The sequence below is a fragment of the Larus michahellis genome, chromosome 4 (assembly GCF_964199755.1).
Source record: "Larus michahellis chromosome 4, bLarMic1.1, whole genome shotgun sequence".
In the NCBI taxonomy this organism is placed as follows: Eukaryota; Metazoa; Chordata; class Aves; order Charadriiformes; family Laridae; genus Larus; species Larus michahellis.
The window spans coordinates 4,431,540-4,445,370 of record NC_133899.1 but is presented as its reverse complement, the minus strand read 5'-3'; the positions used below and the strand labels follow the sequence as shown (position 1 = coordinate 4,445,370).

Genomic DNA, 13,831 nt, shown 5'->3' with positions numbered 1-13,831 from the left:
CACCATTAAACTGTTTGTTAGTAAAATTTTTCAGCAAGGAGAAAAACCCTAGATGTTTCTTTCAGAAGAGAGTTACGAAGAACAGGTATCATTTTGCTCAAGTGTATATTACTGCTACTTCACCGAGATGCTTTAGCACCTTCCCGACCCCCCCCAGGGCTCTGGTGATGAAACTGGGAGATCACCTTGTTCCTGTGAAAGACAGACAAATCCGTTCTGATTTTAAGCCTCTGAAAATCTTTGCTTGCACAAGCTCAGGGGAAAAACCGATAGCGAAATTCTCTGAAGCATTTAGGTGTACCCAGCACACTCCATTCCTTGGGCCTGCAGGGTCTGAGCAACAACTTCCCGCACAGCTGTGTCCCTGGCACCCAGAGCAGGGTGCAGTTCTGGGCACTTCCACTGGATGCAACCAAACGGTCTCCTGCAGCATCAGGTCTGCTGCTGGTCACTGAAAGAAAAAATGGGGAGAGCCTAACCAAAGCACAGCCGGAGGGAGAGCGATGCTGAAAGGGGGTCAGTGGGCAGCTGAGAAGCAGAGATCTGATGTCCACCCATAGAGCTCCATTTTCCTGGGGCCTCTCCCCATACTTTCTCTAACATTCTGAAGAATCCAGGCTTTCACAGGCACGGTCGGGTTTTTCTCCCCATTGTTTTTGAGTCTCAAGCAGGAGACAGCCGAGCCCCAATTCGTAAAGTTGTCAAGCAGCATGGACTACAGTCAAACAGAAACTCCACTTTGCATGAATAATGCGTTACAAAAGCACTAGCTAAAGTCAAGTTGCAGTCAGCTCCTGTTGGGCTCTCAGAATTAGTGGGATACTTGTGTCAGGCAGGGCTCTGCGGCAGTTATCCAGCTTCTGCTGCAGCAGAGCTGACAACCCGGCCGAGCACCGTGGTGACAGGCATCTCATGACAAAATCTGCAACTGTCATGTTAAAGAACGGCTTGAGTAGCGTGCCATAAATAAAGCATAGAGCTTCAGATTCTGAGATCAAAGATCTATGGTGTAATATGTATTTCAAACACTGAACTATCTGAAATTTGGTTAGAACTCAAAAGATAATTATTCAAAAATCCAATTAAAACTTTATCCTTTCCCTAAAGCCATCCTCTAAACTTTAACATAATGCATTAAGAGAGCTTTACTAGCAGTGAGTGTATGAACTTTCAAAGCCGTCTTGCAGGAGAATATTTTTTGAAAAATAACACCACAACATTTATTTAAAAAAATTAAGCAAACATATCTTAAATACCTAAATTGCATTTTAAATACCATTCTGGAACATAAAGTCTATCTAAGTGTATTCTTAGACACAGACTGTAGTAACTTAATGATTTTTTTCACTATTTAAAGTTCTTGCATCATTTTCTTTTTTTGTAATTAAGCAAAAACAACCAAGGTCATTTTAATTCTCATTCTTTCCCTTTCTCCACCGCTCCACCCAACACTCCCAAATTCCGAGTCTGGTTAAGATTCAGGAAATGATTCCACACTAATCCCCAGTAATTGGGTTCAAGAATTGTCTGGTTTAAAAATCACATTTGGGGGAGAACTTTGCGTATCTGTTTCAGCAAATTAGTTACCTTAATTTTCCTTTGTACTTCCCATTCTTTCCAAAAAAAAAAAGGGTCTATCAGTTTGAACAACTGTAGTAAAAATTGCTTTTTTGATTGCCATTTCTTAAAAATGGAAGAACATCTTTTATTTCCTCACAATCCTACTGACCCAATGCCTGTCTGGTTTATCTCTTTCAGCTACTAGTTGCAGGTGCTGCATTTCAGAGATTATAATTGTTAATTTTACTCACAATTAAGAGATGATAAAGAGATGGATATTGATAAATATTATACAAAAATGCAATACAACTTTTTTCTGTTTTTCCGTAGGTGAGCAATAGTGGTGAGCTAATGCATCCTGCAGGGAGTTACTCCATCTCCAGAAATAGCCACATAAAAATGAATGCAATTCCTTTAAAAAAAAAATAAATTTGTATTTGTACATGTCCGCTAAAGCCTTGGCAGCATATAGATCTTGAGTTTGCATTTGTCACGGTGACAAAACAATCAGTACACCGAAATCCCACACTTTTTAAGAAAACAACTCTCCCATTGATTTCAACAATGGTAGCACTTAAACAAGATCAGCAGATTCCAGCATTTAGCAAAGCAAATTGAAAGGGAACTTCTGAGCCTCACCTTAAGCAGTCTGCACAGACAGAAGGCAGCTGGAGTTGCTACCAGATTTTAACGCTTGATAACAGGAGAAAAGTTGGCTAAAATGCCAGAAGCTGTTCTTCCAGCCCTGCACCACTGAGGGAATTAAGAGAACCTCAGGAAACTATCCCAAGGTCTTTCCAGGAGTAGTAGCTAATGAGTAGTCCGGTATTAAATCCAAAGAAGCCAATGAAGGGTGACAACTTTAGCAGGGTTTGACATGTGCGGCGTGAACTACCCTCAACTGCAAGGCTTAGCAGGTGGGTAATGGCTTCCAGGCATTGCCATAACAAACCACTGTTGAAAATGGAAGACAGACTGGAAGACAGAATCCCACGTTAAGCTGTCCTCAGGCTTTCAGCTACAATCTGAGTATAAGGCTTAATAACTTATCCAGCACGTCAGATTACATATTGCTCTATCTCAGCATTCTCCAAGTACTTACCAGTCCTGGTACAGATTTATTTTAAGAGGAATGAGTATGCGTTCATTTACTAGATATAATGTGGCAACAAGTGATTTTTTCCCGAATGGTTTCGGGTATCCTCAATAAAAAAACAAAACATAAGGCTGACTAAAATAAAAAACAAAACATAAGTACTGACTTCAAGTGCCTTGAATCTAACCCACTTACACTGTGCTTAGTTCCCTAACTGTAAGCACCTACCTTGGATGTGACACATCAAGGCAATTCAGCTCCCCTTAGTATGCCGTGTACCAGGTAGCCAATGCTTCGATGGAAGATTTATGGCATCTATACAATATCCTAGTGATTAGCACACTTGCTTGAGAAACGTACGAGGCTTTCACCCCTCAGTGATATTAGCAGAGTCTTTTTCTTCCACCTGATCGTTGTTGTGTTTGAAAATTAGTATCTTCGAGATATCTGCTGTTCTGTCAAATTTTTTGAAAAATTCAAATGCTTTTGGAAGCAGTAAAAAAAACCAATAAATGTGATTGCTTATTCTTTATTTTCTGAAGAAAACAATCATAAATATATGTAAAATGCTCCCGGCATGCTGACCATAACACTGATTTTTCCCTTCCTTGGGGAGCTTCCTTATGAAGGGACTGAAGAATCAGAGTACCATTAACTTACTCTATCCAGTTTAATAAACCTTTGTACCCATTTCCACAAGGAGAGCACAGGAGGCATGCTTTATACATTACCACAGTTAATAACTAAAATAAACTACAGTGATATACAGGAAAAGTTTAATTCAAGACGCACCTACTCCTTCCTTTTCACAGGACTTTGTGATGGCTCAGCATCTGCAAATAAACTAAACATCCTCCATTCAAGCAAGATTTTGGCCTCTCATTACCCATCCAGGGCACATGTTAGAACACAGGTCCTACTCAACTCCATACGACTTGTACAAAGAGAGGCCCTACGCCTGTGACAAGAAAAAATGGTGTAAGTTGATCATAAAACAAGCATGTGACAAAGTAATGTCATTTTTATTGATTTGCTTTCAAAAGCGGGATACAGTTGTGATGCTTTCATACGCTGCACCTAAGAGCACAGCAGCCACCATTGCCTACTGAGGAAGCGAGCCTCTGAAACCGGCCACCGCTTTTTCTTTCTAGACACATGGTAACAGAAGGTGTCCTGAAAAAGCCAGGGATGCAGGCTGAAGGGCCAGGGTTGTTGGCGAAGGCTACTGGCAAAACCTGTGCTTTTAACTAGGCAATGACAGTCCTTCATGGTGGAGGGGTTTCTAGCAGGAGTTGCTGTCAGGTGTGTTCCTATGAGGAATGAACGGCACTGTAACTTTGGAATATTGTTTGCTACCAACTGTGCTGAGAAGGGCAGCCGAGAAAATAAATGGCAGTAGAAAACAAAGCAGCCCCTGACCTGAACTTGGTACGCCTCCTCCCAGTGCTTTAAGGGCTGAAATAAACTCTGACTGAAAAGCCAAGTCCTACAGGCTATAGTCTACATAATGGTCCAGATACTTCATGTTTTGTACTGCTGTTCACTGCCTCAGTGTTACAGTGTTAGAACTGTGAAGGCTGCCGGAAGGTAAATGTAAGCCAGTAGCAGAAAGCTGTAATTTTACCAAATTGTTGTCAGTCTTTAGAACCTTATTTTAGAACCTAACACTGGAAGAAGTGATGGATATTAAGCTATTGCCCTTTTATTAATGCCAGTTTTCCACCCATAAGACGTACCTTTGGGTATTATTCTACAGCTATCAATACCATTGCTTCTAACAGCTTAAGCCAAGATAACTACAGAGATAGTTTCACTGATGTAACAGTTGTGAAACAGTTGACTCCCTGGATGCACAGTTAAGAAGCCTCTAATGCTCAGGATGGTAAAGGGGAAGGGCTGCAACGTGGCTCTGATGTGCACAAGCTGTGCCGGCTGCTGTTGGGATGTACCACGCAGGACAGCTCAGAGCTCGCAATGCGGCACAGCCAGCTTCGTAACGTGACCCACACGTGGCTGCAAGACTTCTCAATGGCTAGAAATGAAAGAGTATTTGATACGAAATGAAATCACCTGAGAAGCCATTCAGAAAAATGGGAAGGTATTTATTGACTTTTTATCCAAAGAACATTCCACAGAAAGGAAAATGTACTCATAATTTCAGCGTTGACACTTCAAAGCGTAACACAGTGCAGTATTATATACCCTAAATTAATCTTAAAATATGTTGCTCGAAACACATTACTATAGTTAACAGGAAGCAATGACTTCGACAACTTTTAGTATTTCAGCTTCCTTAAAGGACAGGCAAGTTACCTCTTCTTTAACATTACGTGCATGCTCTTCAGAAATGGCATAACAGTTTTTACACACTGAGAGGGAGAAAAAGAAACTGGACTTCTTTCTTTCTTTCTTCTTTCTGACTTGTGAAGACTCACTTTGAGAGAATAAGATCCCTCTCTAGTGACATACTTATGTCCTAGTAAGTAGTACAGATGGTGAATATTTTTTTTTTTTCTCTTCAGCATCATTCATGCTAAAATCACTCTTTAGTAGCAAGTTGGAAAATCCAAGCACTGCTAGACAGTTAAGAATCAATGACCAAGGAAAGAAAACTAACAGCAATTAACAGCTGATGGCTTTGATGGCCTTTATGAGCAGACGGTCCCATGTTTGTCTTCACTTGATACTTTTGCACTTAAATTTGTACTGTGATTCTGGTACAGAACTCACTGTATGAATTTTTAGCCTCATATTGCTACCTTACCAATATAACAGACAAAGTGACCTCAGAAAACAAAACACAACCAATAACCAAAACTGTAAGAACGGCTGAAAAGGAAATAACTCTGCAGGTGCGAGTGTTCTGATGGAGAACAGATGTCACATAACAAATGTACCCTTCCATAATAGCTCCAGTGAGATGCTGCTACATCTTTGCCTGTAATCTGCCTCTCGGCCCCACATCTCAAACACCTTACAACAGCTCCTGGGAACGAGAGTAAGTTAAACTGACTGCTAATGCAGGAGTGACTGGTAATTCAACGCCTAGAGAAACGTGGCATCTGTGTGAGGTGAGGTAGAAGGGGTAGACCTGTTCCCGACACACCAACCCATTGCTTAGCAGCTGAGCAACCAGTCCTGGCACCACAGTGTACATCCAGGTTTGAATTTGAGAGAAAGTCCTATGGCTGGTTTGCCCGAATGCCAGTATCCATCTTCCTGATTTTAAGATTGGTAAGAAGAAAGAAAAAGAAAAAAAAAAAAAAAGAGATACGCCTGCTTCCCTTAAGCTGAGGGCAGATCTATGAGAAATAACTGAAGTGTTGACAAAGTGTTAGCAGCTTTGCTTTTTCTTCCTCATAAGCTACTACCACTTCATGTCACTGAGCCAATTCTCATGCATTTGTCTGGGTCTCCAAGTGGAAAAAACGCCTTATCCTTCAAGTCCAGCTGTTCGGAATATAGGATTGTGTTGTATTTTCATCTGCAATAAAGCAGGAGTGTTAGCTCTTTTTGAGCTATGGCCAGGTGGGTGCACATTTAATTGCCCTCATAGCTCCTCCTGTTTCAAAAGAAAAACATCTTTCAAAATCATTGCATTTTCAGAACTCTTTCATTTGAAGTAAGCAACCTGGTTTCCTCAAACTTGACGAGCTTAACAAAACAGAGAAGGTTGTCTTTCTCTATTCCTCCTAACCAGGAATGGTTCATACATATTTATATCAGCAGCTAAATTTCACCTTGAAACTTGAATTCTAAAGAGTTCAGAAACCTTAGAGAACCCAACAGGAGAATGAAGCTATCTTCTGTTAAAAACAGAAATAGTGTGTCCTGTAGTAATCTGTATGGTGAAAATTTCTGTACCAATAGAGTTATGTGCGTATGTTCACCTTAAGGCTCTGTACAAAAACCTGACTGGCAAAATGCACATGCTACACAGAAAAGAAAAAGCAATGCGTGAGTAGCCTGTTCAGATCTGGTATTTTAAACTGTAGATAACTACTTTTTAGTAAGTTTTTCACACAGGGTGCTAAATATATATATATACACACACACATACACACTGTGTACTCCCTAACGTTCACATTTTGGGTCTAAAACTTGCACGACAAACTTCAGATGGAACTTCTAACAAAATTTTCGTAATGCCTTAAAAATGTGGAGTTTGAAATAGAAGTCGCAACAAGGTTCTTCATCTTATAATGCCACGCCAGGAGAAGACACGTCTTAATTAATTGAAAAGATTATATACATTTGACTCCCATTGTCCAGCTGGCTTCAACCCCTGTCTCTTTACCTGCCTGAAGTCTCCTGTGGACATGCAATTGTTCAATACTAGTGATCAACTTTCAGCATTTCTTGAAGGTAGACCATAGACTTTAATTTAAAAACCTTCCATCTGAAGTACTATGAAGACTATACATACATGCGGTTGTGCAGAATACTTACCGTAACTACTGATCCAAAAGCAAAAATTGACAATCACTCTGAAGCTATTTCCTCAGGTTGGCCAGGATGGAGTTGCCTGTTCAAAGTCTCTCACTAAAAGTTTCCAACGCTTCGAGTGTTTAATCCTGAGTTCTTAGCTCCCCAGTTGAGAATAAAGAAAGTATAATCAAATAATCTTCAGATTTCTTTGTACTTCTACAGTGTTCCCTAGTGCACATTCAGCAAGCTATCTAGAGAAGGTGAAAAAAAAAAATAAACATCCATCTTATTTTTTGGCTTATGCCATATTGCTCCTGGTATATGCAGCAGAACACCATCATCACAATTCAAGGGGAACTCAACTTTTCTTTAGTGGTTTTGGCAACTGAAAAATTGCTGGACGCATCTTGCTTGCAAGGGGAAGACAGGATTTTTTCCTTTAAATCATATCTCATCGAAATCAAGAAACTAACTTTAATCTGTTGATGTAGGAGAAAGCTGTTGACTTTTTTGGAACAATTCTTAAAAACATACTGAAGGCAACATGGCATAGGAGAGTTGCCACAGCTAACACGGCATCACTGCCACTGATGATCAGCTGCCGTATAAAAAAGTCCTTGCTCTCAAGGGAACAGCAGCCAGTGAACATACTCTCTCCTTTGACTATCACTGTTGCAAATCTACCATGAATAGAAGTTAAGTCAAGTCAAGGTTTTCTCTGCTTTGAAGGTATGTATAATAGATTTCCATGGCAGGTTACCAGCTTGGAGGATGGGATTTTTTTCTAATAATGAATATGAAAAAAGTGTATCCAATTATATAATTTCATTCTAGGAGAAAGGCTAATTGGACACTTACAGCTTTCTTCACGTCTGTTTTCATACGCCAGCAGGAACTCTATCACTTTCAATTCCTCTGTAGAATTCTTTTCTTGGAAAACAGGACTGGAACTTGACCAGACACGGAATAAATCAGAAATTACAAAACAACATGAAATTCTGTTAAGATGGTCCTTCTGCTGTGGTGATACTGTTATCAAGGGGGGCTGTTAAGTGAAGGAAGGTACATGCTGAAATACACAAGACATGATTTATTGAGAAAGTTTATTTTATTGGTTTTACAGGTCACACCTACCTCTTTATTAAAAAAGCTCTTTATCAACTTAAAAAATTACCAAAGCAAAAATATAATATACGTATTTGGAAACTTCTCAACTGATCCCTAAGTATCAGTCTCTCTTATTCCCCTCTCCTATTTGAACACCTCCTTCTTGCTCATTATAGTTTAGCAGAGTAAAGTGCAAATATAATACTACATACCTGCTGCACTGAGAGATCCTGATTTTTCAACAATATTAATGCATGGCTTTTCCATGCTCCAGCAAAGCAAGGATTCAGTGAGATTTTTAGCGGGTTTGAAAAAGGAAAATACCACAAGGTTTTACATGAGAGTTTTTGAGGGAGAAAAAGACAAATATTATTAAAATAAAATTGCAGATTAGTGTTTTGCTAATATATTTGACCGAAAATTTACTTTCATTCAGTACTTCTTTCCAGGTACTTTGGTACTGAACTATCTATAGTAATAGTATGACAAATAAGTGCAGCTCCTTTCAAAGACAGGTTTATTATCAACAGAATAATGGTACGGCTCAAGTATTTTCCACTCAAGTTACCACTGAGTTGTAACCAATTGAGAGAATTGTACTCATCCTTTAATGCATACTTCCAACCAACGTGCACACAGCAGATGTCTAGAACTTACAGTGACTCAATCACAGCAAATCAGGTTTTGAATATATGGCAATGTAAGCAAGACAACTGATAATCTAGACAACGGCATCCTGCTGTGCTGAGTAAATTTGTTTTGTAACGGACATTCTCATTTAAATACAGACGCTGCAAAATATTACAGCTCTTTATGGGTGAGGAACACTTGTTCTTAGTTTTTGTAATATTTAATTAAAGCTTGCTATTTTGCTGGAACTGAGACACCAAGGAAAGAACCTGCTCTGAGGCTTTAATTTGTTTAGTCCCCAGGTATGCTGCGCTATTACTGGCTGTATCCTCTAAGAAATATCGGTAGTTTACCATCATGCCACAAGAAGCAGCAATGCCCCGAGGGCTGGTGTCCGCCATCCAGTTTATCCGCCACATCACAGAGCCGTTCTGAAGATGAAAGTTTGCTACTGGATTAAGAGCGTAGCCACGATGTTTCTCTCCATACAAATACCAGGCACAGAGTCTCATAAATGGCGAATGGAGCACTTTAACTAATTTCTCTGATCTCACCCACTCGTTGTTATTTAAGAGTTTCTTAAGTGTTTCAGTAGTAGAGTCTCCTGTGATCTCAGAGATTTCTTGCCATTCTGATTCTGTAAAAAGTTCATTTCTTTCTGGTTCTTTAGTTTGTGAGGAGAGGAGACCAACAAGCCATTTTGTGAATCCCGGGATAGGTGAAAGAGTAGAAAAAGCTTTTATCTGAGGAAGTTCTTTCTGCAGACAAAAGGAGAGAAAAAAAAATAATATTCATGAGTTTTGTCATGATTGACAATGAGAAGTTTGAGTGAAAGAACAGCTGATACCCTTCCCCTGATGTCAAGCGAAGACTAGGGATTCTGAGAATTAACTGATACAAATAGACAAAAAAAAAAAATAAAAATCACCCTGCCAGTAACAGGTTAGTGACTAGAAAGCACCTGGAGAATGAAGACAATTTTAACACTGACTGAATTACAGTTAACACACAGAATCTATATAAAAGTACTTATGCAGTACTTACCAGCACTACATTCTTGTGTATCATTTTATAGGCAGAAATAAACAACTACAATTGCATGCCACAAGGAAGTTAATCGGAGGTATAACATTTTTCTAAAAAAATAAATATAAGAGTTTTCAAAACCTTTAAAATATCATTTATTTTTCCATATGTAACTACCTTTTCTTTTTTTTTTTTTTAAAATCAAGGGCAGTTTATTATTTCAGTCTATTGCAAAATCAGAAGAGGTACGATTTCTAGATTTTAATGGAAAGAAGTATTTCCTGAAGTTTTGAAAGAGGTTCTTTATATAGGTCAGCTACTTTTCATGCTATTCCCAAACTATAAAATACATTGATAGAACAGCAAGATAAGAAACATATACTTACTGTAAAAAAATTAATCACACAGTTTAATACCTGTTTCAACAAAATAAAACTTCTGCTAATTTATGAGCAAAAACTGTTAACTATGTAATCATGTAAAGCAAAACATACTTAAGGAAAACTGTGTTACGTTTGGGACAACCAACGCAAAGAATAGAGAAGGTTGTTAAACTGTCACTTGGAATTCATAAAAATGACATCAGTCAGCCCTGCTGAAGGAGTAGGGGGGACAAGAACAGAGGGAAGACGGAGCTCAACTGAACAACCACAGTGTTGTTTTAATTACCGTTCATATAGGAAGAAGTGGTAAGAACCAAGACATTTATCAACATTACAGAAGCATCTTAATGTCAACAGAAAATTGTCTTTAAATGACTACGAAATGCATTTTTTTCTACTTTGAGTATTACCGAGATAACCATTAAAAAGTCATCATGGCTCAGATGCTACCTTACGCTAGCAAATGTTAATGGGAGGCGTGCTGCTAGGTTGTCCGTATTGCATCTGCGCCGTGGTACCCTCAGGTACTGCTGTGCTCCACACAACGCTGCCATCTGCATTCTGTCTCGGGAGGCTGCAGAAGCCAAGGAACGCGGGCCTGGCACGCCCCCGTTACAGACTGGAGCCAAGCACCACTTCTGATGACTTCGATAACTGGAATAACATTCAGCTGGTTATTTCCAACATCTTTTTCCTTCCCACACAGAGCTCCCCAAATAGCTTACTGCTCTTCTGCTGGCTCCCGGCACTATGATACACCAGCCAGCTCAGATCTCCCACCTCTTCCCTTGCGTGACTTGCAACGGCATAAACTGGATAACCTCACTCGCTCCCTGTATCTGAAGTTCTCTGACTATTACACAGATATCTAAGTCAAAGAATTCTTCTTTTGGGACCATACAGAAACAAGAAAGGCAGACTAAGTTATAAAGAAACACCCCATTTCATGTTCTTAGAGAACTGGATAAAGCAAAAAGCAAATTATTTCGTAAAAACACTCATTTCTATGTCTTACTTAAAAACCCGACCATTTATGTAATCAGAGAGACCAGGAGATCCTGACCATGTCATATTCTCAACGGCTATAGCTACCATGGTCAGACAATGCAACAGTCGTAAAGCGTTGATCTCCTGTGACTTTTTCAAGTCCCCACTAAAGGACATTATGATATTTTATTTTTAAGAGTAATTCCAAAGCATAAGACTGTAATAAGATCTGTGAAATACAACTATCAGGTCTCATCACACATGCATTTCATAAAAGAAAAAATATTATTTGGAAATTGAAGTATAGACATGTCTGTGGAAGGCTATTTTTGCTGATGTCTTAGCATCTCTTTGTACAATTTTATACAACACAGCACTTACAAAAAAAAATAGTTTATTAGGGTTGTGCTTTTACTGCGGACCATGGCTACAAGAGGCATGGATATAGAAAATAGGTTTTAATTAAAAGAATGTTTCTTGGAGTATACAGTTCAGCCTTTTTAGAAAAGTTCCCCCTCTGCTTTTGAAAAAGAGAACAATGACCACAGTAAATAAATAAATAATATATATAGATGTAGATAGAGAGTGCACGAGACCCGGGAGCAGAAAAAGGGCAAAAATGAGAATCTTTCCCTTCCCAACCCCACGCTAAATACCTCCCCATGGATATAAAGACTATTTATCCACAAATCAATTCAAAATAACTTTATAAAATTTGAATACAGAATCAAATGCACACACTAAATCTTCCTTTGATCACCTTTCATCCACCTCCTTGTAGGGTTTCTGAATCAAGGAGTATACCTAATCATCACATTTGGAAACCACTTTTCTTTAAAGCAGCAGGATCTTAATGAGTACGGTAGAGGAGAGCTATGCTCAGATGCCCCCTTGTCAGCTACACTTCCCTTGATTGAACACTAGCCCTCACCAAAGACGACACTACTAGCATAAAACCACACATCTCCCAGAGAAGGGAGAAAGATGGCACAGAAGTTAATTTTTAAAGGCTACTGGAAAAATAACGTCAAGATATTTGTTCCCAGAGAAAAAGCTGATAGCTTTCAGTTTTGTCAAGATGGTAACGAGCAGCATCACTTGCTACCTTCGTTCCTCCATCAGCGTACTGAAAGCTGACCAGTGGTGACTCCACCGTGACCAGCCATAGCTTAGCTGCTGAGACAGTCTGCTGTCAAGTAATTTGACCTTTTGCATGTCAGCACTTGCTTCAGCTAGATGAATTTCTGCACAGAAGGGAGGGCTACAATTCCCTTGTGAAGATTCAATGACCCAGTACCCTTCTGCCTGTCCACACGATAATGATGGATGACAATTCAGCAACTGTCTAGGATGTGACAGACCTGCAAACGAACCTTAAGGTACAGAAACACAAACCTGTAATCTCTAATGAGAGGTACCCTTTTCATGTCAGCATCTTTAAGCAGCAGCAAGATCTCCCCAAAACACAGCGGATTTCAAAATGGGCTTTCATTCTTCTACGTCTTCATTCCCTGTTGTGCTTTAAAGTTCATCTTTAGTCCATAACACAGAGAACACAAGAGACAGGGATAAATCGTTAAAAGTTTTCAAATTAATGACCTATCAATGAGAAATCCTAGATGTACTGCTAGAGGGAGTACAGATGTTACTATTGTGCAGTGAGGGTGAAAAAGAAGGAAAAAAAAAAAAGAGAACAAGGAAAAGGTTGTTAGAGGCTATTTTCCTCTAGCTAGGGATTCAAGGAACACAGGATGTGTTTCTTTTTGACCTGAAGATGGGATTATATTCCTTAAAGGTGTTCCTTTTTTTCTAACTATATTATTCATCCTATAAAAGATAGTGCCTTAGAGAATATATTGCTTAGCTCTTTTTCATGAATTCTTCACAGATGTTTGGAGTTAAAACCTGACAGAGGAAGAAGGAAGGTAATGGTGAAATCTGAGAAGCAGAAACTCCTTCTTTACCTCTTCTTTCAGGTAAAAGGAAAAAACGACTGGACCAAGAGAAAAGGCTGCTTACGACAAAGTCCAGTCTGGAAGTCTTCTGCACCATCTCTGCTAAGAAAGCACAGTGTTTGAAAATGCTATTTTCCTGCTGAACTGAGCTAACGAACAGGAGTTTTCACGCAGGAGCTGAGCCATGCCCATTGCTTCCATAGGGTAACAATTACAACCTCATCTCACAGCTTGCAGAGCCAAGAGTAACAACGCACCATCCACAATGATAAAAGTGAGAATGAACAATTTCTTCCCATATTAAAGTATTAATAATAACCACTGCAAAGTTCCTACTTAAGTAAACCGACATTTTGCTTCCCTGTGACGTTGACTGCTCTTTGTTTATTTCACTTTCAGTGACCTGTTCACCAAGCCCAACCCAAAATATTTATCAGGAAGTTCCTAGCTCCTACTCTATTAATAAATACAAAATGGAAATTGTGCATTTTTTTTTACTTCTTAGGACAGATAAGACATGGGAAAGTGACCCCATTCTGAAGCTACAGTACAGACTACTACATATCTGATAAATGCTTGAGTTTAGGAGCTTATCTGAGGCGGCCATTTCTTGTAGAAAAATAAATAGATGCAGCGAAGTGTGCACATTTATGTTGTTG

General features: G+C 39.2%; 1 protein-coding gene and 1 long non-coding RNA gene across 10 annotated transcripts in view; one reads left to right on the top strand and one right to left on the bottom strand.

Annotated features, from left to right (window-relative positions):
• The window catches only part of LOC141741776 (uncharacterized), a 77,269-nt gene that overhangs the window by 47,437 nt on the left and 16,001 nt on the right, over positions 1-13,831 (top strand). For 3 of the 5 annotated variants that reach the window (XR_012586463.1, XR_012586465.1, XR_012586462.1), the window contains 2 exons: positions 1,891-2,477; positions 3,469-13,539. This is a non-coding gene — a long non-coding RNA (uncharacterized LOC141741776). Of the gene's footprint in view, positions 1-1,890; positions 2,478-3,468; positions 13,540-13,831 lie in introns of those variants that run through there. The other 2 variants (XR_012586466.1, XR_012586464.1) reach the window with 2 other exon arrangements.
• The window catches only part of MLYCD (malonyl-CoA decarboxylase), a 27,029-nt gene continuing 17,937 nt past the window's right edge, over positions 4,740-13,831 (bottom strand). Inside the window, exons 5-8 of one of the 5 annotated variants that reach the window (XR_012586461.1) lie at positions 9,175-9,579; positions 7,943-8,153; positions 7,106-7,335; positions 4,740-6,218 (exon numbers count right to left, since the gene is read on the bottom strand). Coding sequence is in view for 2 of the 5 variants with exons in the window: in XM_074582819.1 (XP_074438920.1) it covers positions 7,869-8,129; positions 9,175-9,579 (666 nt within the window). In the remaining 3 variants the exon portion in view is untranslated. The other 4 variants (XR_012586460.1, XR_012586459.1, XM_074582819.1 and 1 more) reach the window with 4 other exon arrangements.